The following is a 24258-nucleotide window of genomic DNA, read 5'->3' as shown; positions in this document are numbered from 1 at the left end:
AACAAAGCCAGTAGGCCGCTAAACCCCAGAGTCACTTAATGATTAATTCTTCTCTAAACAGGGGAAATGCGCCAGAGAGAGGAGTTGGATTCATTTATGGTCAAGTGTCTGAGTCTTGGCGACCTGCTGCTGCTCTAACAATTACCACTGATCACAGAGCTCAATGGAAGCGAGGCTGAGTATCAACAAACTTTCGTTTTGTAAAGGGGAAAACAAATGATTCACTGTTTACACGATGGATTACTACCCACGATTCTACCCCTTTCCTTGGCTGTTTACTCATCACTCATGCACGCAGAATCTGGTTCCACAGAATCCCTCCACAGGGTCTATCTTTGGCCCATACTTAGTTCAGATATCTCTACGAGGGTAAGTAAGGTCTATTAGGGGGAATTCTGGTCGGGGGGTTTTCTGCAGCCCACAATCCTGCATATCAGACTGCTATGAAACTTTGTATAAAGGTTCATATCAAAAGCATGCCTGCTAATGCGACCATACGGAGCTAATATGCAAGGATTTATTACAGGAAATATGGGGGGAAATGGCTAAGTTGTACTAAGTACAGTAAGTATGTGATGCAGTGCAGAGGATCAGGGTGGTTGGGGTCAAGAAAAGCTTTGAACTACAGTGATTTGGGGTCTCACTGTTTCCCCCCCTGCCATAACATTTCTAGTCAGGAAACCAGTCAAATCTGCTGAGCTCATGTTTAATTTGCTTTGGCAGGTACGTCTGGCCCCTCTCCCGTTAAGACAGATTTCCAGCTGGTCAGATCCTGGGGAACCTATCACAACCATGGGGCAAGTTTATGATGATGAGAGGAGCATCATTGTTACCAATGTCACCGGTGTTTTCCATCCACTACCACTTGCAGACTCACGGAAATCAAACTATTAAACTAGGAAATAGCAAATTAGTCTGGACAATCAAACTCTTGCTGAAGTCAGGAAAAAAGAGTGTCACTTCTCTCAACACAGAAAAAAGCCTCTGGTCACCTCGCGTGTCGTCTTTCCGCCCACTCCCCCACTGAACTGCCAGTAGCTCCTCACAGGACACTGATTGGCTCACACTCATGTTATCGTGAGAATTCAGCATCTGTGCAAGGTAAAGGCTAAACATTTCATCAGCAAGCTGTGAATTTGAGCCTGACAAAAGACATCTGATGGAATCAGTAGACCCTCATTACAAGGGCAGCTCAAAACAACGTTCACTTGTAACACAGCAAATCAAAAACGATCTTCTGCAATTATGTTTTTTGTAAAAACTGCCTTAGTCAATCCTAGCTGATACTGTATGTCAAAGTGCAGTGTAGGGAATATGAGATGGAAAAGGCCATTTGTCACGGCTACCGTCTCCAGCAACGGTGACGAGTTAAAGCATGAATTTACTGCTGCCATGGCCCTCTGCCAAGTGTGTACAACGCTGTTTACTGCAAGAGGGACTCCTCGACATCTGTGCTGTGATCTACTAAATACTGTTGTAGCCTGTTTTGAGGACAACCCTTTCAGTTTTACAGTAATTTGTGATCTTAGGGCTGCTGGAAGTCCTGGAAAAAAAGTTGCAATTGGATCTCACCTCTTTTGGCCCCTCTGAAGGCTGACTGAAAAGAATTTTAAGAGTGTCTGTTAGAAAAGACACCAAGAACATCATCCACACACAGCAGCATTACTAATCACTCATGGGCCGTCTGAGACCGCTCCACCTGTGGCTGGACTACACCAAGCCAAATCAAATCAGGCACCAGAGGAGCTGTTGTGAAACACACATACATCTACTCCCATGTGAATCCTGAACCACTTCATAACAATGTCCGATAAGAGTTTGGGAGGGTTAGAGAGAATTATCCTCAGTCCCATGGCCTGTCAAGTGTCTCCCATCACCTTATCAAAGACTTACACCCAACAAATCCGCTCGGTGGGAAAGCGTAAAACTATCCCACAACTGGTATGCCGGGATATCTGGCTCTACTTCTGTGATTTGAACGACATAAATGAACTATATTGAGTATCAGGACAATAAGGATTTCCCAGCTCTTGTAAGCTTTTTGTGAAATTACTGCGGTGCCTGTTCAGAAAGGGCCGATTTCTTGGCCTCTGTTATTGTAGCTTGAAGCTTTCCCGAGTTCTGCTCTTCCGAACCACTTCACACTCGACACTACGCTTCCTTGAGTCCTGAGCAATACACCTTTCATGACAAATACATGACAGCTACTATTATACACACCACATTTACTACATCTACTACACTCCAAAATGACCGTTACCTGTTTCTAGAGTTGTGGTTTCAACTACTACAGGGCGGCTGTGGTTTGGTGGCAGAGTGGGTCGTCCTCTGTTCGAGAGATTGGTGGTTCGATCCCCATCTCCCCCCCGGTCCACATGTCGAAGTGTCCTTGGGCAAGACACTGAACCCTGAATTGCTCCCCGTGCTGCGCATGGGTGTGTAAATGTGGTGTGAATGGTTAGATCAGATCAGATCAGATTAGATGGTATGTAGATGTCCACTGCCATCAGTGTGAATGTCTGTGTGAATGGGTGATTGTGACAGACACTGTGAAGCGCCTTGAGTAGTCAGATGACTAGAAAGGCGCTATATAAGTACAAGTCCATTTACCAAGTCCAACTAATGATCTGTTATAATGCTAAATCCTCAGAATTTGCACAATCATAACTATTTTTGCTCCCATGCCGTGTGATGTCAGTTTAACTGAGTGCAGTGCGAGAAAAAAAGTTACCCATCCAAGACAATGGCGTGGTAGTGACAGGCGCATGTTAATAACTTCACCCTGCTTGTGGCTGTTGCTCATAAATCACCTCCAAAAATGCAGTCTCTTCCATCTGGAGTTTTTGAGTCGTAGCTTCAATTCTGTGTTTCTACTTGGTATGACAGTGATTCAGTCTCATAAGACAAAAAAGCTGAAAATGTTCACGAGAAACATATTGTCTCAAAGGATCTTCTAAGGAGAGAATGTGCTCTGTATGGGCTGTTGCAGATTCTTAACAGAGGAATGTTTTTAATGGTGTGTCCGGAGCGTTCGAAACCTCAGATCAGGAATTATTTTTCTCAAAATATCCGGGGAGACAACGCCAAGTTATACCGCAAGTCATCTGAGTGGCAGACAGGGGAAGAAAAAAATCCATCAAACCTCTAACAGGTTTCATTATGGCAGGTTGCCGTGCAATCGTTCTATAAATGGATAAGGTATTGAGTTGTTTAATTTGGTGCCGAATAGCACAGCGCGTATATATGTGACACATTGTGATGTCTCATCGGTCCCTCTCCGCCAGCACACTTGAAGCATGAAAATATGTCTGACAGCTGTGGGGGAAAACATATGCAGCTGATAAGCTTGAGTTAAAACAACTGGGTGTTCAGCTGGAGGTGATCACAAAATATTCCTACCAGGAAAGACACATTCCAGTTATGACAAGACTCGGCTCTAATTAAGCCACCACAAAAACAAAAACACACCCCAAAGAGGAAGAGAAAAATAAATCAAATTAGAAACGCCACATTGTTGATTTATTTTTGTCTATGCGTGGCAGCGGCCCACATCTTGTGTCAGCATAACAAAAATATACTGTAATGAGTTCAAGAGGTCTGAATGGGCTCAGGACAGAGAGAAAGAAAGAGAATAATGTTATTACTATTGTTTGTTATATTACATTAAGTCCAGTTATCCATGTGGACCCATTACTCCCCTTCAACATCTGCACAAATCAATAACAAGTCATGACTAATAACAGTGAAAATCAAATCAAATTGGGAAATGCTGCCACCTAGTGGGCAAGTTCAGCTGATAACAGATGCTATTTACACATGTTCAGGTACATTACTGTTGGGAACAGGCAGGGTTAAAGCCCCCCCCTGAAGAAGTAAGGCACAGTTTATTATGTCATTAAGGTAAGAATGAAGATGAAAACCATTTTATGTTTTTTAATGCTCATTATATTACACTGTACATGGAGGAAACAAGCCATTAAGTGACAGATCTTATTTACGGAGCTTGGGGGAGAAGACAGTCCTTTATTTGCAATTTAATGTTATATATAAAAAGTAATGTTCTCTTTTTGGCAGCTACCCAGCAGTTTATAATGTAATTAAAATTAGCCCCACCTTTACCAGATGCAACATTACTGTGACGTGCTTCCTGCCAGCTTCACAACTATACAGTATACTTGATTATAGTAGTATACTTCATATTTAATTTTGCACTACTTGCACTACATCGACCCCACACATTTCTAAAATTATGTGTATAAAACTATAGTGTTTGTAAGCATTGCATAGTTTTTTTGTTGTTGTTTACTCTAAGACGCTGCATTTTCCACTGGAACTAATAAATGACACCATCTAAATCTTGTGCTTTAAGTATAATTTGATGAAAATAGCATCATTTATGTAATAAAGTTGACCATGAGCTTTAAGAACATAACGTTTCAGATGGAGAAGCAGTTCTGTCTGCTGCCACTTGGTGCTGCTCTCTCAACATGCATTAAACTGCCGAGGTTTATGCCTGACATTTAGGGACAATACACTAAATGGATAAAACATTAGAGACTCATTTTTCATGAAGTGTACTTTTAAGTCAATAACTTGGGTAAAGTAAAGCCTCATTTTTCTTATTGAATCGACGCCAAAATCACAGAGCAGGAGGTAGAGATAAAGACAAGCAATGCAGTTAGAGAGTCATTTTAAAAAATCTGAGCCAATTAAGGTGTACTTTATGCCAGAAGCGAGCATCTATGCCATCCAAAACCTTGAGCTATTACAATCTGGGGGATTGTCATATAATGCATGGAGTGCGGGGACGCTTTAATGAAACTGTCAGACTCAATACTGGGAACAGACTCCTGAGCTTCACCATTTTGAATCAATACTCTGGCTTCTCTACACTCTGTCAAGTCGTGGCCAGAAACATCCCAAACCTGATCATCATCATTAGAGCGATGCATGGAGTGAAGGCGAATACTGTCTTGGGAGGAAATTCCACTAAAGTCGTCACTCTCCTCATCAATCAGTCCTCCCGAGTCCGCGCCAGAAGCTTGGGCATCGGATGAATGCTGGCACGCCGAGAAAGACATCCTGGAAAAGAAAAGAAATCCTGTGATCATCATATACGTTTTCATAAATGAAACGCTAGTGAAGAACACACAGGAAATGACACACATTTGGTGACCAACATCTCCAAAGCTGCATAAAGCTTGGATTGAACCAAGTGTAAGCAAATGTAAAACCAATTGACTCAAGGAGGGCAAACAGCACAAACGTGATACATACTTTCTATCCACTCCAATATGCACCAAAGCCTATTACGGCAAGTACCTATTTCCCGAAATGAGTGGGGGAAATGGTTAGCTTTGAAGCAAACATTTTACAGTTTCTTTCAAACGAGCAATCAGGGGTATTGATGTACACAGACTCTTAAGTACAAATCGGCGGTTTTCATTCAAAGAGCTTTAACTGGCAAATCAACTGAGCGGAGGAATCCTTTCTAGACAGAGGGAAGCATCTGATGGCGTTTGATGACATCAAACATAAACAAAGTCTACATAGGAGGATAGGGGAGACTGCATGGAGTTGTCAAACTAATGTACTTTTGCATATTGTTAAAGTGCGTCAAAGGTCGTAAATATCAGAAAAGTCAGTATGCAAACTATGGGTCCATTACAATACCCACAATATTTGTGAGCAGTCTTACGTTTCTGCATTCCCTGTTGAGACGACAGGCAGATGGAAGATTATTGAGCTCACAGGGACACACTTGATTAATGAGGCCATCCTGTGGCTCACGCAAATACATGGCGCACAGATTATTTGCTGGTTTTATTTAATTTCCACATAATGAACAAATAAGTGGGATCACACATAATGCATTACAGTTACAATCGGATGAGAGTGAAAAACCAAAGCACATGGATGAGCTGAAAAGAGAGACCAAGTAACTACAAAGAGACACACACAACAGAGACACAAAACGACCACAAAGAGACACAAAACGACCACAAAGAGACACTAAATGACAACAAAAAAGCCATAAAATATCCACAAAGAGACAAGAAGCAACTACAAATAGACACAAAATGAGAACAAAGAGACGTAAAATGAACATAGAGACACAGATCAACTGCAAAGAGACACAACGTTACTACAAACAGACACAAAGCAAATACAAAAAGAGGTGGGGCCTTTTGCATGTCTGAGCCCAGGGGCCCATTGTCCCATAATTCGCCCATGAACGTCCCCATTTTGTCTCATGTGTTACCCTTCTCTCTCTGACTGTTTCCTGTATTCAGGGAGGAGTACTAGCTGTCTCATAAATTCTCCCAAAAGAAACTAAATCAAGTTATCTCGAAGCATGTAGACGTAGCCTACTTTACATAAAAAAGATATATCCAGATATTACCTTGAATGGTTTTTCCCATAAATGGTAAAAACCCATAAAGCACCGTATAAAAGGAACAGAGGAGATGTTGCCAAGCAGTAAACTTGGATAGTGGTGAGAGAGTGTCACAAAGATCAACAAAGAAAACGGATGAAATCTTTGAAGAACTTCTTTGCTTTCTCTTTGTGAATCCAAGAGTGGAAGTTTGACTGACAGCTCACGTATTGCATCATCTGTTTGTACAAAACAGTACAAAACAGACTTCTTGTGTTTAAAGTTTATGTTTGACCCTGGAAACATTCTTCCCACAACAGAAGACCTCCACTTGATTTATTAAAGAGTTCATTTTTTGTCAAACACACTGATTTCTTTTGTCTACTACAACAATTAGTATATGCTGCATAACATTAGTACAGGTGATATATAAATTGTGACACAGCTTAAGTGAAGAAATGCAGGTGAAATCATCATAAAGATGGGTTTAAAAAAAACAAAAAAAAACTACATCTTCTGATTCTTCCTCAGGAGGGTCTTAGGTCCTTTTGAACGGCTCCGAACAGCTGTATCAAAGCCTCCATCCACGCTTCCCTCTGCTGCTGGCTGCTGACTCGAGCCAGCGTCTGAGTGGTGTACACCAGGGTCAGCACTGTCCTCTCAAAGTCCTGCCAGCTCAGAGGCTGCCGGCGCTGGGTGAGCTCCGCTGTCAGGCGGCGAATATCGGAGAGCCTCTTGGGCAGAACGTCCTCGCAGATGACCTCCAGCTTCTCCACGCTCCTCAGGGATGCCAGTTCCTCATCTGGGATCCACATGTCCTGTTTTGCACTTGGGATCTGCATTCCAGCTAGGAGGATCTGGGAGACAAAGGTCCGTCGATTAAAACACTCACTAGAGAAACTATGACATCAGATTAAACGTTACGTTCATCAATGACGGGAAAACTCTGGGTAGACACGTACTTCACATCTGGACGATGGGCAGGACAGTGGCAGTACACAGTGTTTTCATTTCCCAGCAGAGGAACAAATGTGTGACTTGGACAGATCTTTTGCACATTCTCAACATATTTAAGGTCGCCTCAAGAAAATGAAGCACTGAGACTTTAGCTATTAACTATTTACGCACCTCTACACCCACAGCGTCTAAACTAACCTCAAAAAGAAGGTTGACATCCTCCTCCGAACGCTGGAACGTGGGGTTGATCAGCGAATACGCCCCACGCTTTATCCTGTATGCAGATGGATACAGAGCTAGAACACATAAATGCAGGAAATTAGATTAGAGGATCTCCCTCGTATTCAAGAAATGAAGCACCGCATTATCCAACCAGTCATACATGTAGGTGGGCCAGAGGTTGAGTACACACAGATACATTACTGCTCAAATATTATGCAGGTCTTGGTCTTCAACCCGAGTTACAGATGCTCCTATATTTACAAGTGGAAGTGGCCAGTGCAACCAGAGGTGAGGTGTTGCTGACCTCAAATTTCGAAGTGTCAGTTAGTCAGTGTATGCAGCAGAGCAGGGACCCCCCTGTAGTCGGAGGTGTCAAGCGGGATAGGGCTGGAATAAAACCCTCCCAAGACTAGAAACAAGGAGACATTCAGACATTGGCATATAATCTACAACCTTCTTAGGATGATACCAAAGACTGTAAAATATGGACATAGTTTCTGTGACGTCAGCCACAGATTTGTGAGGAGCAGATGTGGAGCTCAACGTGGTGGTTCTGGGCGTTGTCGTCCTCTTGGCAGTGCCTGACGCTTCCTAACTCCCTAATCCCGGAAATTAGCGATAGAGACCAAAACTCCAAAATCGATTTTAAAGTCCTTTTACTTGTTTTGAAAGCTCTAAGCGCTGGATTAGGGCCGACCTACATCTCAGACTTCCTGTTGCTCCTTCACAAACCCTCAGATCCTCCGCTGCTAGCTAACCCCACCCAAAAAGAAACTTATGGAACGCCTTACCCAAAAACATCAGAGACGCAGGCTCGCTCGAAAACATTTAAAAAAACTGTAAGAAACCTTTTTCACCCTAGCCTTTTGTTGCACCGTCTCGCACCAGCTCTTAAACATCTAATCCCACCATTTTTAAGACATTTTATTCCTTTTAAGGTATTTTGTTTATTCTATTTTGGTGTGTTATGGTATGATTTGCTCAATAATTTTGGCTGCTTCTACTGCTGTTTGCTTGTCACTGAATTGTATGTTCTTCTCTTTTATCTATTATTGTATTTGTCAATGCTATAAGCTCTGTTCGTCATGTGTGTCACCTTTTGATTTGTGCATGTTTTGTGTTTAATCCTCTTAATGGTTGTCTTCTCATTTTTACACTTTTAATATAAAGCACTTTGAGCTGCATTTTGTATGAAAGGTGCTCTCTATATAAATGTATATTATTATTATAAGAAATGTATGCACCAGGCCGAAAACTTTTATTCTGCTGTGAAGTTGGACATTTTAACATTGGGGGTCTACAGGGTTTGGATGGTCTTTGGAGCTAGCCTCACGTGGCCATTCAAGGAACTGCAGTTTTGGCACTTCCTCGTTACTGCAAATTATTTTAATTACATTTTAATGATGTTCTCAAAACTCATCATTGCATTATTACTTTTACTTATATGATTTGTCTACTTGTTACACCATTCATCTTATCCCAATACTCTAGTTGTAGTGTTGCAGTGTCTTTGTAAATAATTTAAATCCAGCAAATTCTTTGTAAAGAGGACTTTTATTCTAAACTTTGAAAAAACAACAACCTCAAAGTTCAAATGTTGAATCTTTCCGGGTCATCTTTTAGCTTACTCGCCAGAATCTGTTCATCTTTAATGAAATCACAAGGGCATATCCGTGTCCAAGGAATGATTTATGATCCATCCCGATTGTATAACACCATATTTACATTCTCATTTTCTCTTTGTGATAGTGAGCAGATATTCCCACTGGTAATGGAAAGTCTTTGGGAGTTCAAGGCTGTAATAAGAAAACAGAGGGGTCATACAAGGATGCAGACACATTTTCCCCTTCCATACTGTTTACAATAAGACTTCTATTGCTGCCCAGACTCTTTAAATGTGTTCTCATTACATAATGCCCTCTATTGTGTGAGACTCCAAGACCTATTTGATGTCACTGCTTCAGGAGAGTGAACTGAATAGCAAAGTTGATTAGAGCTGAAAGGGGATTCACAGCATAAATGAAGTAAGTTAAACATTCTTTTAAGCTTCTTCAGACATCTCACTCTCCTTTTCCACTGCTTTGCATATATACTGTTGCCATCCAGCGCTTGGCTGGGTGTGTAAGCCAGCACACAGATCACACACACAACGATCGTAATGAGGTAATACAGTTTGAATACTGGGCTCCGTCTGAATTCAGATCCAATCTACCCTCTACCCTACAGCGGCATCTACGGTGTGCTGCCTCGCCAATTCTGCAGTAATGATCAGCCCCGCTGCCCAGAGCCTCGCAGGCCAGATACATTTAGGCTTTATAGCATTTGTGAGGCCAGCCAAAGCCACATGCACTGGCTGATCTCCCCATGTACCTGCTTCCTGCTTGGGTGGCTGCCAGCTCCGGCTTAGCTTTCACAACCCAGCCACCGTTCAGAATGTACAGAAAATCTGCAGCTCTGTCCAGTTTTGGAAAAATTAAGACCACCAGTTTGGTATGTTTGTGCAATACTCAACAGATTATTTCAAACTTTTAACCTCTCAAATCTGCCCCGATCGAACAGGGCCACAGACAGGATTTTAGAAATACTAGGTTTACGAGGTATAGTGTCCAAAGCCCTCTTTTCTACCACCAAAAAAAGTCTGTAAATCCCAAGTGTCAAATTGACATATTGTCATTATACATCCCCAGAATGAGTCTTGGCCTAGTGTACTGGTTGCCTGACAACCTCACAATAATAGCAAGGATGGGAACACTGCAACATGTTGTTTTACTTTAGTATAAATAAATTAGATATAAAATGTCAATGAGTGAGCTTAGGCGGGGCTCCTTGGTGGATTATGTTGCTTTTTGACAGAGTCGGTTGGCTGTTTCCCCTCTTTTCTAGCCTTTATGTTAAGCTAACCTAAGCTAATCGTCTCCTGGCTGTAGGTTCATGTTTACCCATAGACGGTAAAATAAAGATGGACACAGATACTGTGATGTCACCCATTGGTTTGTGGACTACTGTTTTAAAGCCAGGAAATTTTGTCCATCTCCATCTTGGTGTTTTGAAACTGTAAGTGACCATATTTGGACAAAAATGCGAGGCTAGGGAAAAGCGCCCAGCAGCATCTGGCTGCTTATTGTCGTTTAAATGGTGCTAACCTAAGAACTAATGAGGGAAACTGTTCAGTGTTCGCTGCAGTGACAAAGCTGGTAGCAAATTGGCTTGATTTCCCTTAAATTACCAGCTAATGCTAGCGTTAGGTAGCTAATGTCAGCTTTAGAAAGGTGCAACTGAATGCTGATCAAGTAAGTTTCAGGTGACCACAATCTTTCAATCAACTCTGACGAAGTGAAAACACACTGACACACTCGAATTCCTCAGACTTTAACACAGACAACAAACAAAGACAAGTTCACGGCTATTTTAATGTACCGGTCTGTCAATCCCATGGTAGCCACATCCTAAAGTCCCTTGCTTTATGGTCTTTCTCTAAACAGGACCATAATTCACAAAAATGAACATCATACTGTATAGTGATTGAGACATATTATACAGTCTTTGTGTTTACTGTACAGACATGAGAGTGGTCTAAGGAAATTAAGCCAAACGTGTTTGTGGTAGAGGCAACAAACCGTGAAACATCTGTAAAATCTATTCAAGGACATTTATTGACACGCTCCTCAATTCCAGTGTTTATGCTAAGCTAAGAATCTCTATGCTCCAGCTCAGTATTTACCGTAAAGACACAAGAGTGATCTGAGGAAATCCAACCACAAGTGTTTGTGGTAGAGGCCACACACTGTAAAAATATACCCAAGGGTGTTTTATTGATGTTCACAAGAGCAACGTGTTTGGCACTGCACTTCCAGTGTTTATGCGTTTCCTGGTTCCAGCTTCATATTTTCTTCTCTCACATCGAAAATTCAAAACTGTTTTCGAAAACTATGTGTTGGAAATATTTTCTAAATGCTTCAAGACCTTTTCCTCAATGACAATCATATTCAAGAAGACTGACTCACGTGTAAATTGAGTACAATTGTAAAATGTAAATCCTTCCGTAAATCGTTCCTTCCGAAACACCATGTCACCGTACTGAGGATATTTCCCTAGATGCAACACTGACATGCAGCCTTGAGTGCATCCCAATTTGTAGGTGAAAGTTTACACTCCTTGTTGAGTGAGTGACTCCCGAATGAACGATCAGCCGCGGAGAAGGAGTAATGCCTGAGCAGTCGTATCAGATACTGAAGAGACACTCAAGCTTCAGTGGAGCATTGTCAGTGTAAACAAAACAACACCCAGAGGAACGTGTGCTCATTAGAACAAGGGTTATGTTGTTAAAGGATCGAAGCGCTGCAGGGAAATTTCACCTTGGAGGCCAACCCAATGCTGATTTACATTTGAAATTAATAATTTGTTATTTACATAAAACTTTTACTGCTCTCTGTCAATGTTTGCTGTATGCAATAGTGCTTTGGTGTGCAGGAACATGTGTTTTAGGCTTCCAGCAGCAGGAAATAGCAGTTTTTCTGCAGACACAGAAACAGACATTGTGTCTTTGAACATTTATTGAACTAAAAACAAATAATCCATCCAACGAAAAGACAATTCAATGTTTCACATTTGTAAGTAAAACATGGAGAAGGACTAAAATGTACTTCCAAAGTGGCAGACAGGGAAGCTAAAAGCAAAGTTATCTGGAGGTGGTCGAAAACAAGGTTTGATAACAGGCCAACTTGGTATCAAGGGCAAGCGTATAAATACAGTAGCATGCCACTTTTTGCTGATTCGTCACATTTTCATGTCCCCTTGATGTCACTTTTACTCTTTTGCCAACCAATACAGTTGCAGTTTTGTGAAGTTGAAGCTTAACCCCTATTCGGATCGGTTAAGTTTAATGTGGGGACGTGGGGTAAGGTCATTTTTACCAGAGGTTTTAGTCCCGTCCGAATGCACCATGTCAGTAATTATTCCTGAGAATGTCAGAAAAAAATCAAATTTCATCCTTTTGTAAAACGGTTCTGAAAAAATATCTCAGGCAAAACTAGTCCCGTCCAAATACGACCCCCTGTAAAAACATAGGTTGATATACTGTCATATCCCGTCAATACGTAGTTTCCACATATTTTTGAGCATGGAAGAAGTGCTCTTATCACTTTTTTTAGATAATCGATTTTGTCCTTTAGTTTTTATGTTATCTTAATTTTGTGATATCAGGAAGCTAGGTAACATGCACATGGCAACAGGGAGGTGATGGCAGTGCGTAAATGGAGTAGCCCCTCCCACTCCTTGTAGAATGCAGGGATTTGTCAATCCTGTGTGAATTGGTAATTTATATTACAGACATCCTGAGGTAAAATTATTTCACCCCACCTCCCCACATTAAACTAATCCAGTCCAAAAAGGGCTTAAGACAACAAAAACTCTTGGTTAAGTTCAAGGAAAAACATTGTGGTTTTGGTTAAAAAAAGGACACAATTAAGATAATCAACATAAATAACCAAAGTCAACAGTTAAGTCAACAGAAATCATTTCACACAGCACAATAACACCGGTCTCCTGAGTCAAGTCCTGTATTTGTTGGATTCATCCACCTCCCTTCGTGCCAACCCCAATTGTAATTTATTTCTTTATACTACATTTCGTGACTTCTGAAGCGATTGCACAGAGCATGTGATGTTGACGCAAATGGGTTTACGGTTGAAAAGCTTTGTGCAACTCTATAGTGCTAAATGACACACGAAAAAGGTGCTGTGACACAATACAAAAATGCAAAAAACCCCAAAACAAACTGTGAACCCAGGCTGAACAGGCAGGCAGTCAAGACAACAAAAAAGGCAAGGCAGGCAGGCAGGCAGGCAGGCTAGGAGTCCAAAAAGACTGGCAAAGAATAATAACAAGAAAGGCAGACAGGTAAACAGAAGAAGGCTGTAACACTATAAGGCTGGGTTGCACAACAGACAAGGGGGAAGGGTCACATATATACTGAGGAGCTGATGAGAGGATTGGGAACAGGTGCAGAGCCGGTTGTGGAGGTCAGGATGATATGGAGTGGGAAAAGCTGAGGGCCACTGTCTTTGTCATTTTCGGGTTGAATATCTAATGTCCCTCCTTCCAACACCTCCTCTTTTCCTGCTGCTCGTTCTAAGCCGTCTCATTCCTTAATGCTTCCCCTCCCTCCTCCAGTGCTTCAAACAGTCTGTGTTTGGATGGGCAGGCTTCCCCCAATGTCATTATGCACAGACAGGGAACTTGTAATCTCCCGCTAACTGCTTGCAAGGAGATGAGGGAACAACAAAGATCCATTAATTAGCAGGGCTAAATGGTATTCCTGGCTGGAGGGATGTCTTGATGAGAGAGAACAACAAACGAAAACAAAATGGACGTCTGGATCCCTCCGGCTTGCGGTAAAAGGGGGTGAAAAGGACACAGGAGGGAATCAAATCTTCGCCTCAATGGTCTATCTTCTGTTAAGCATTTATATTAACCTCCAAATGATGTTGAAATCCAAACAAACTGTATTTCTCTAGCAGATCAGATGCAAAATCTACAATTTACAATGTAAACACAGACTACCCCATCAATATTCACACTGTGCGTCAAATGTATGAGAGGCTAGGCTGCAATAAAGTCACTTAGTATTGCCAAGGAAGGTGGGAAAGGATTTGGCTATGTGGGGAATACTGGTGATGATTGGAGAATGGTCACATATGTCCAATTACCACCCACCAAATACTGTTATATTACGGTTTACATATGCTTAGTACATTGACACACACACGCCTTTAAGGATTCATTTGCTCAAATAATAAAACAAATGGACTATTTTTGTGGAAAAAGGTTAGATAAAGCTATCAGTGATAATCTCTCTTACAGTCCAATCGTCTCAAACTATATTCGGAGAGGTTTGGGACTGAAATATTTGTTTTCCATTTATTATAAGACTTTAACTTACACATAACAGGACTGTCACTGTTTTTGTTTTTGGACAGCGGGCCCATATTCCTGATGATGCTGTGAAATCTCTTCCTGTTCACAAAGACGGCTTCATCTTCTGACGGTGCAACCATTCGAACATGTGTCCCATCGATTACACCCACAACCGGGGAATCCTGCGATGTCCATAAATGCCCTTTTGTGAGCTTGTAAAGTGCGGGCATCCAGCAGAGATGAAACAAATTGTGTCACAATATGAGACTGTGACAATGCTGTCAGTGTTTGGTTGATGACCCTGCTGATGGAGGGTTGTGACAGACCCAAGTCATCACTGCTGCATTGTTGCATTTTCCCTGTTGCCAAATACCTCAGTGTTGTGATGACTTTCATTTCGGGTGGAATTGCATTGTGGCGTTGGGTTGGGGAAGTAAGTGCATCTCTAATGAGACCAACCACAAACATGATTCCTGCACGATCCAACCTGTAGCGTTTCATTAATTCAGTGTCATCCAGTGTTTGGAGAATATCTCTCCTGCCTCTTTCGTCCGCCATTTTGTCCTCTGCTTAGGGAACTCCTAAGCCGCTTAAAGTCCTCTTCCCTGCTCTTAACAGATCTCACCTTAAGAGCTCTCTTAAGAGCTAAAATTCTTTAGGAATAGCTTTTATCTTTACTGGGATCTACTCTTCACTTTTAGGGGAGCAACTCTGTGCACTAAGAATCTTTAGGAATACGGCCCCTGATCTTTAAGAGGTCACTTGAAGCAATGAACTAGCTGGTGAAGCGTAGCATTTAGCAGGAAGAGACAGATATTTCCCTCAGGAGTTAGTAGAGATGACACAAAAGTCCAAAGTAAAGTAAATATTGGGCATCCATCATGTGGCCAGAAACACAAAGTGCTAACATGCTTACGTTGCTCCATGTTTCGTGCTACACTGTGCATGCTCTCTCGCATCCCAGAATGCAGCGCACGCTTCACTACAGGAGACAGTAGATGGGTCGGAACAAAGTTGGTTTGCGTTGCCACCATAAACAAACCGCTCCAGAGTTTGTTCGTACCTCTGCTAAAGGGTCTTAATGTGGTTGTTTTAGTCTGCAGTGTGATTATTGTGTTCGCACCTGCCCAAATGAATTGCACCAAACGGGAAAACGAACCAGCCCGATTTAATTATGATTCAAAGTATTATTAAAATCCTGTCAGTGGCCCTGTCGCTCCTGTTGCTGGTATTTAGCATCGATTGACTTATCCAGAGATTTGAAAGTATGTGAGTGTTGAGAAAGGAATTTCCTCAGTGAGTGGATCCAGTAATAACACACCAGTCCCTTTTCATTGGAAAATGATCTGTTGATGTACGGCATGTCGAAATGTTCCCAATATCTCTGGAGGATAAACACATTCCTTCACAGACGCAAACCAAAACTGAAGCGTCGTGAGTGTGTTTGTTTCCATTTTCTAATAGGATAATATTTGGAATAAGCTTACAAATAGTTGCAATTTGTGTCTAAAGGATGATTCAAATCACCATGATGACATTGTGGCCTATGAAAGAGGATAGAGGAGTCTATAAGTCCACCTACCTTTCCTGTGGTGCTGAGTGGCTGCCAGGTACATGGACAGGTAAACCATGATGAGCAGAGCCCACCACTGCGTCATGTTGATCCTCACACACAGATCTACGCACACAACTCAACACACGCTCTTCTTCCCCTCTTGTTTTGTCTCTCTCAGGGGATAAACATCACAACGGTGGATGAAAATGCTCCGACTGTCGAGTCTTGGCATTTCATGTGCACCGGCAGTTCGTATGCAGGCTCATTCCTTCATTCAGTGCATTCATTTTTTTTTCTGTTGCCACCTCCCTCCATCCATCCACTCTCCCTCTCTCTCTCTCTCTCCTTTTCTTTTTTTCTGTGTGTGTTCCCCGCTCAGGCCTGGCCGTCTGGGCTCTCATCTGGAAATCATCAGGATTTGGAGAATGCCTGCCCTCTTGGCTGGACTTTTCTCACAGTTACTGGCTGACTGCTTGACTGGCTGACTGGTTCACTTACTGATTGAGTCGATACAACTGACTGGATAAATAGCTGACCGACTAACTGGATGACTTTTCTGGCTGACTTGCCAATTGATTGACTGAACATATTGGCATCCCATGAGCCAGAACCAAAACCAGTGCTAGTACAAGAGACGGATGGTCTCCTTGGAAAAGCTCTAGCTTCATCAAGCATCAAGCATTATGGTGTTAATGGAGTATTCTGGTGTCTTTCAATTTGGTTCTCCGTTTTGGCCATCAGTTCTGATAAGCTTGAACACACCAAGCCCAACTGCAAAGATCTGGGAACTTGGGAACACTGCTACAATGGAGGGATTTAACAAGAAACAAGCAGGCAGGTGATTATACAGATTGCAAACAGGCCAATAGTTTGCCAGATCATTTGCATCAAAATTGTCTGTAACATACCTCATTGGACAACACAACTCGGCTAGAGTGCAAGTGCCTAAATTGAACCAGTTGGTTTGTAAACTGTGGAGGATGTTTACGATGGACAGTTTTGGTAATCATTTTAACATCCACCTTCATATTTAAATACGAAGAAATTTGATTAAACAGAGTCTTTTGTAAGGGATGAACAGCTCCAGGCATGGTCAGTCGGTTGATCCACCACTTCTATCTCTGCAACTATTTGACTGAATTGTCGCTTGAACGCTTAGTACAGACCCAGAGGAATCCTACTGAATCCTGATCTGGTGATTTTTCTTCTAGTGCCACCATGGGGTTGATATTGGTTGTTTTGGTCACATGCACCTGCCGACAAAAACAGTTGGGTGCAAGGCAAAAAGTATTCAACTGCAGGAAACAAAAGAGGGTCTGCACACTATTGTTTTCCTGACTTGGACTGTTTTCCGTTATGGAGTTTTGAACATTTGTGTCCCTCAGGATGAATTGTAATGACATCAGGTCAACATTTAAATTCTGTACAACACTTTGGCTTTCATTGTCATCGAGAGCACGTTAGGATTCTTTAGGCACAGTTGCGCTTTAAGCTAACTGCTTATCTAAGCATGCTGTCATTTCAATGGGGGGAGGCAGCAGAGGAGAAGTTGTTTTGACCACGGCGGCAGGGGGAACACACACACATTTTGCTTGGCTGGAGTTCACAGTGCTGAACTTCAGTCAGTAAGCGCCTGGCAGCAGGAGGCTCCTTGCACAGCCTCACAGAGCTGCTAGCGTGGCTTTGGACCTTTAGCCACAGTTAAAAGCTAAGCGTTAGTCTCACTTAGCATCTTGCCCCATTGGAGTATGTTTTAGTGATGTCGCTGTACAATGTTGTCATAAAATCATGTTGCAAATCCAAATCCTATATTGGTTTATAGTTTAACATAACAAGATCAAAGTCATCGTATTATTTTTGCCTTCGATGTAATGAAAATGGTCTTTCCATTCAACACAACCCTTTCTTTTCATGTATTTCGGCTTAAATTCTGGGTAAATTAACTGAAATTCTGCAGTGCGAAGAACAAAGTCTTGACTTAAAGGGCTTGTTTGATTGCAGGTAGCGTGCAGCAACCAGACAGCGATGAAACCCAGACGGAGACAGACGGAGACAAACAGCTACGTGACAACAGTTGACAGTCAACAACGACGTGAGGACCACTCAGAGCATCTTGATTCAAGGCTGTAAAGACTCTTTGCCCGCCTTTATCCTCTCTCCTCCACGGCGTCTTCTGCTCTTTGTTCTCACAGCATATGTGCAATAAACATTCAGTCCCCTTTCTAGTGCCAAAGCACATGATGCTGTGTAGGTAGTCTGTATTTCAGATGGATTGTTTTCTTGGATTAGATCCTCTAAGGATGTATCTGCTAAAATACAATACAGATACTATTCCAGCCATGGCCTTGTGTAAAAGAAAACCACTTATACCAAATCAGGAGATTAGAGAGCAACAGTTAATTACTCAAACGGAGGCTGCGGCTATCAAACTTAAATGTTTATTTCAACAGTGTAACGCTGATAAGAGCACACTTTTCCTTATCTACGTTGTGCTGTTAGAATAAAAAATGAATGCCTGCTTGTGCGCAGTTATCTTCTGCTTTTTGACTTGTAAAGCACAACATTTTTTTCAGCGAAATATTCCCTGTCGACGTAAGCATCAACAGTTGCAGTCACAAAATGCGATTGTAAACGGCAGCACAAGACGAGTGGCGCTCCCGTTTCATTTCAGTGGCGATAAAAAAAATCTGAGCGTACATGTGGGAGCCATACCTCCGTTTATCTGGGTACTTTGAAAGCAATTTGATGTCTCTGTGTGGAAAAAGTTGTCAACAACGAGGGATTCATGCTCTCAGTTTTAATGCTCCAGAACAGAAAATTATGGTGGTAGGCTAGAATAAAGTGAGCTAGGAAATTTATACAACGCAACACAAGAGAAATGTCTCTTGCCTGCTTGATGAGGAGACATAAAGTATAATCTTGTTAATCTAACTGCTTCACAGATTTGATTAATCTACACACGATGGCTACAACTGCTGCCATATGTTCAATTGAATATTTGCTAGCAGCAGATGGGAAGGTATGATACCTTTCTGTTTTTTTTCTTATCAGCCTCCAGAACATAAAACACATTTACATGGATGAGGAAGCTGGAAGACCGCCTCAGTGCACAAGCTATAACTCTGCATGTGATTCACATGACTTACAAATAAGGCGAAGGCAGATGGCATTCACACACACACAAAAAAGAAAAGAACGGCCTCCGCTGAAACACACTTCTTCTGTTTGCCTGAACGTGCAAGACAAGAAAAATGGTATTGACCCCTGGATGTTTGGGGTCATAACCACACAAACACTCAGGGAGCATTGTGAAAACTTTTTTTCCCGGTTACAACCATGAGGGGGCAGTGTTACGACATACAGTACATCCTGAGACATCCAAAACTTATCCAAGATCATGCAGTGATTGGTGCTGCTTCCCAACTCTTTCGGTGATGCTGAATGAATTCAGAAATAATATGAATTCTATTCAGATAAGGTTTGACAATATATGAATGTAGCCACTTAACAGATACCAAAGGGTCGTTTGGGTTCAAACCAGGTGGGAACCCTCGAGACATCCTTTACTTTAATTGCTTCGGTGCTGTAAATCGCTGGAATGCCTCAAATATGCAAATTGCTATGAGGCCACTATACAATTGAACTTGCACAAGGCTTGCTTAATAGTCTGCAGCTGCATCTTACAAAGCAGTGAGTCAGGGTACCTGATTGTGCAAATGCTGAGATTTGTAATGCTGAGGTGTTGTATTTTTTTTTTTCCAGCCCAGGGATTGTGACTCATGGGGAGTGTTTTGAGTAATGGCTCAAAGTTAAAATCATGTTATAATACATCGAAAATTGTTTCTGACAGATTGCAGGAACTAAAGCCTGGAGGCCCCGGCAAGAGACTGCATGTACTAGATGTAAAACACGCTACCTTCCTGGAGGACAGCCTCCAGCTATTAACTGAGTAGTGTGTACATTCTTACTACGTATAGTGCAGTTCCCTTCAGCTGTGTTCACAGTCTGTATAAAACCAAGCCAAAGCCTTTAGGAGGTTATGAGTTGGACATTTTTAATTATTTTTAATCCCCAACCAGCGCTTTGCTGAAAAGCTTCCTGCCTTCGTCAGGCTTCCACTGTAAATGAGACTTTGTTCTTGCTTGATCCAAAAAGTTGAAAAGGTAAGAATAAAATAAAAACAAGTCAAACATATATATTTTTGGAGGTCATATTCACCTAAACGAATAAAAGTCGAACATGTGAGAAAAAGCAGGAACAGGCGGCAAGAGAAAGGTGTATCATGAGGACAGTTACTTCGTTTCCATTTCAGAAAGCTGGACCGAGAGAGAAAACTGAGAAAAAGTTGTGAAATGAACTCTCTGAAAGTTTTAAAACAAGATCTATTAATTGACCATAGTTTGCGGCAGCGTGGCTGCCGTCACAACAAGCGAGGCCGGCATTAGAATAGGCTGTCGAGCACATCTCTACCCAGCTGGCAGGAGACACATCACGCATCAAAACAACTCAACTAAATACTGAGTTTGCGGATGTTCAACCACAATGCCTAATCATCATACCTCAAGCAGAATAATTACCTCAACTGTCCATCACACCTCTGCAAACAATTCCATCAAGGCTCATCTGAATAGATGCACAGTTGCACATCAGCGTGGAGTCTTTAAATGGAGTTGGCATGTCTTGGACAGTTTGGACCAGTCATGGTTGGCCCTGGTGGGTGTTTCCTAACCCAAAAAAGTTGCTACATGTCTGCCTGAAATACACCACATGACGCAGAGGAGAGAGCTAATGCACAATTCTAAATAAAGTCTCACAGAGACCACCTGTCTCGTTACTGCAGTGTGGCATCCAGTTTATTACCATACAGTATTTTAATTAGTCATCGGGCCAAATAAAGCTTTAGAACTGTCGTGAAATGAACATCTTCGTGTTGCTAATTCCCTCCTTTGTTCTGCTTGTAGTGTTTGACCAATTACTTTATTGTGAGCTGATTAACGGTCCAGATGGCAGCCATTGTTACAATGAGTAAGTGCAAAACAACTTCTCTGCCTTCTCGTTCATGGGGGTTTAAAAAGTTAAGCTTGATAGTTCATTTTGGACTTTTGTAGACAATCTCTAATCTCCCTACCCTAATGGGCCCTGAGGCCACAACTTTGTCGATGGAACAATTACTTTGTGGCAATTTGGTTCAATTTTGTTGGAAACAACAACAAAAACGGCAATAGTAAATAAGTGTGGCTCCTGCATCGGTACGTTACCTTTAGGCCCTTTCTCTAGTGTTAATACCTTTAGATGCTGACATCACCAACAGCTACCTGCCCTGGACGTCATGTTCACCTCTCGTTGCCTGCAGAAAACTCCTAAAATATTCATTACACCCTGCCCATCACCTGTTTGAACTGTTGCCCTCCAGAAAACGCTACAGGGCCATCAAAACACGCACCACGAGATTCATGAACAGTTTTTATCCCGAAGCCATTTCCATAATGAACTGAAAACAACCCCTTGAAAGTACATCACAACTTAATGTGAAAAAATTTGTTAATTCATGATTATGTGCAATAATATCCATGAGCACTTCTATCCCACTATGAGCATTTCTATCCCATAACTGCATGTATTCTAATCGAAACATGATGCATAGTCTTGACTGTGTTTCAGCAAATAATCACAAATTGCAACATTTCTGGGTCAGTCCCTGCCACTAAAGTCCTCTGCAACTATTGAAAAGGTATAGGTTTGTGGATTAAATGTTGTTAAAATAGCCGTGGTTAAATGGTAACCCAAGATTAGCTAAACTCTCGCAAGATGGTTGAGGCAAGGATAGGTCGCCAGGGAACATGTTTTTGCAAATCTGGGCTTCTATCTAAACACATGTGGAAAATGCAAAAAGGGCAGAAAACATCATTTGTAGAGTGTTAAGCATGGTTGAAGACCGGCTAAAGCAGAATTAAACTAGGATTTTCTGACAAAAAAACCATCAAAACAGTGATAAAAAAATAATTGGTGCCACATTAAAACACTGGATTGTGCACTGTAAACTTCAGAGGCATTAATCACACCATTATCTGTGTAAACAACTATAAATTCATCAGCCATTAAATCTAATCTCTAAATGTAATGCCTCAAAGTTATCATTCGCAACCTTGGGGGATAAGTTAGTTAAATGTCACTGGAATTATGTTGTGAAATCTGCCTTAGATAACCTTGTGTTTGTTTCATATATTTAAAAATAATAATTTTCTGCTCATTTTCTTCTTTCTTCTTCACCTTGCGTGTCCTGTTAACTCTCCTTATTTTCTATGTTAATTTAGGGGCCACAGGTTGGGGCTTTGGCTGTGTGTGTGTGTGTGTGTGTGTGTGTGTGTGTGTGTGTGTGTGTGTGTGTGTGTGTGTGTGTGTGTGTGTGTATGTGGGGGGGGGGGGGGGGTGTAAGTGTTTTGATTTTATTGCATATAGTAGTTTGTCATGGAAAAATCAATAAAGAGATCCATCAAATTATGTTGTTAAATGCCCAAATTGTTAATATAACATGAAGCTAAGTAGCAAGCTAAGCAACACTTATACTAACACTCTAACTGTTTCTCATTAAATGCCAGTTAATGTTAATAAAATAAGGTGAAAGGCCTTTTAAGGCTTTTTAAGGCATTATGTTCTCTAGTAAAGGTATGGCAAAACTTAATAAAAGTTCTCTCAAGTCACTCAGGGTCACTTCAGCATGGAGTAAATACCCCCAGCTTCTTGGTCTGAATGTGAAAGAAAGCCACAGTTCTCCCTGTGTCACGACGCTGCCAGCAACTCTGGCCTAATAACTAGAATAATGATGGATCTGTAAACTTAATTTCCTGTGTAGTCACTGAGCCGCTCATGCTTGAGTGTGCGTCGGTGGGCTTCTGCATGTTAATGAAAGGTGCTTATGGAGTCGTGGTGAGAGGGAAACCCACGGGCAGAGCGACAGCATCAGTCACCGTGATCATGACTGATGCCCTAATAGGACTCACGATTTCCAGTTACCATCATCCGCTGGTAAGAAGTAATGAGGATGTGTTTGCTGGGCTTGATCACCGGCGCCTCCGTATTAACACACCCCAGAGGGAGGAGTTGTCACCAATGCGAGCCAGAGGCAAATGCACATATAACGAGGTAAAGAAAAAGCTTTGGCACTATGAAATATGTTTCGTTTTTGGGACATTTTATTCCAGGGATATTCCAAGAATATGGCCAAAGAAGAAAAAGAGGGGATGTTTTTTCCTGCTCTGTGATTTTTGATGTCACACTGTCATTTAAGTATTATAAATATATTAGGAACCATGCTGTAGCTAGCACTGATTCAATAATGTTCCCTTCATCCTGATTCTGTTCCATGACATATAACCAACTAAAAATACTTTTTGACCTTGGTTTGCCTTGGTGTGATGCTTTCTTCCGACTGTGCCTCCAACAGTTGAAATGGGCATGTAGGAAAATACGCCTGATCAATATACACTCAGGTGCCTTGGCAATCTGGGAAACTGCCTTGGGTGCTTTAATACAGTAAGTATAATGGCTTCCACTAGCAACACCCCTGGTTGTGCCTCGGGCCTTCTGAAAAAGCAGCAAGTTTTTAATGTTAAATGTATTTATCATACATATTCAGTTATCCCTACAATGTAGAGGGGTGTGTACTTTTTGTGTTTTACAGGTGTGGTCAGACTGATCTAGAGGCTGATTTGTGTGGGTGGCATAACTGCATATAAAGTCAGCGCAAATATGCAAACGGCCACAAAAAGACGCAAAATTGCTCAGGGGGGACAGAAAGCAAGACGAAGACATGCGAGTTGAGAAAGTTCAGAAAACTTGAGCGAAAAATTCTGCACTAATTTCGAAGCTGCATGACTTCCCAAATGGACAGAGTTGAGGAAAAAGAGAAGAACACTGGAGGGAAATAAGTGAAAGAACTGAAGTTCCTGGTGACTTCTGCTATCAGTCGGAGTCTGAGCTGTTAAGATAGAAAAATGTTCTTTTACTGGTTGTGATCTCGATTTCCTGCTGGCGGACCACAAGCAAAAATTTTCTCAGTATAATGCAATGGTTTTGTTGGACTTTGCAAACTTTACTAAAAAAAGTTTACAAGTAAAACCTGCACTTTATTTCAGTGTACTTTAAAGCCCATTACCTACACTTGAAACTCTGCATCATTCCCTATCCGACACCTGTGTCTGGTGTGGCGGCTTCCTCAACCTTAGCGGACAAA

The 24258-nt window shown here is 41.7% G+C and overlaps 1 protein-coding gene across 1 annotated transcript; it reads right to left on the bottom strand.

The window, feature by feature from the left end:
• Positions 1-6869: 6869 nt before the first annotated feature.
• Positions 6870-16160, bottom strand: fam180a (family with sequence similarity 180 member A). The gene is made up of 3 exons (XM_083934973.1): positions 16053-16160; positions 7532-7629; positions 6870-7233 (listed from the first exon to the last, which is right to left on the bottom strand). Exons 1-3 carry the CDS (start codon positions 16126-16128, stop codon positions 6904-6906), a joined length of 504 nt encoding a protein of 167 aa, XP_083791099.1. The 5' UTR covers positions 16129-16160; the 3' UTR covers positions 6870-6903.
• Positions 16161-24258: the final 8098 nt, after the last annotated feature.

This window comes from Echiichthys vipera (genome assembly GCF_963691815.1).
Source record: "Echiichthys vipera genome assembly, chromosome: 20".
Classification (NCBI taxonomy): Eukaryota; Metazoa; Chordata; class Actinopteri; order Perciformes; family Trachinidae; genus Echiichthys; species Echiichthys vipera.
This window is presented reverse-complemented; position numbering and strand designations above follow the sequence as displayed.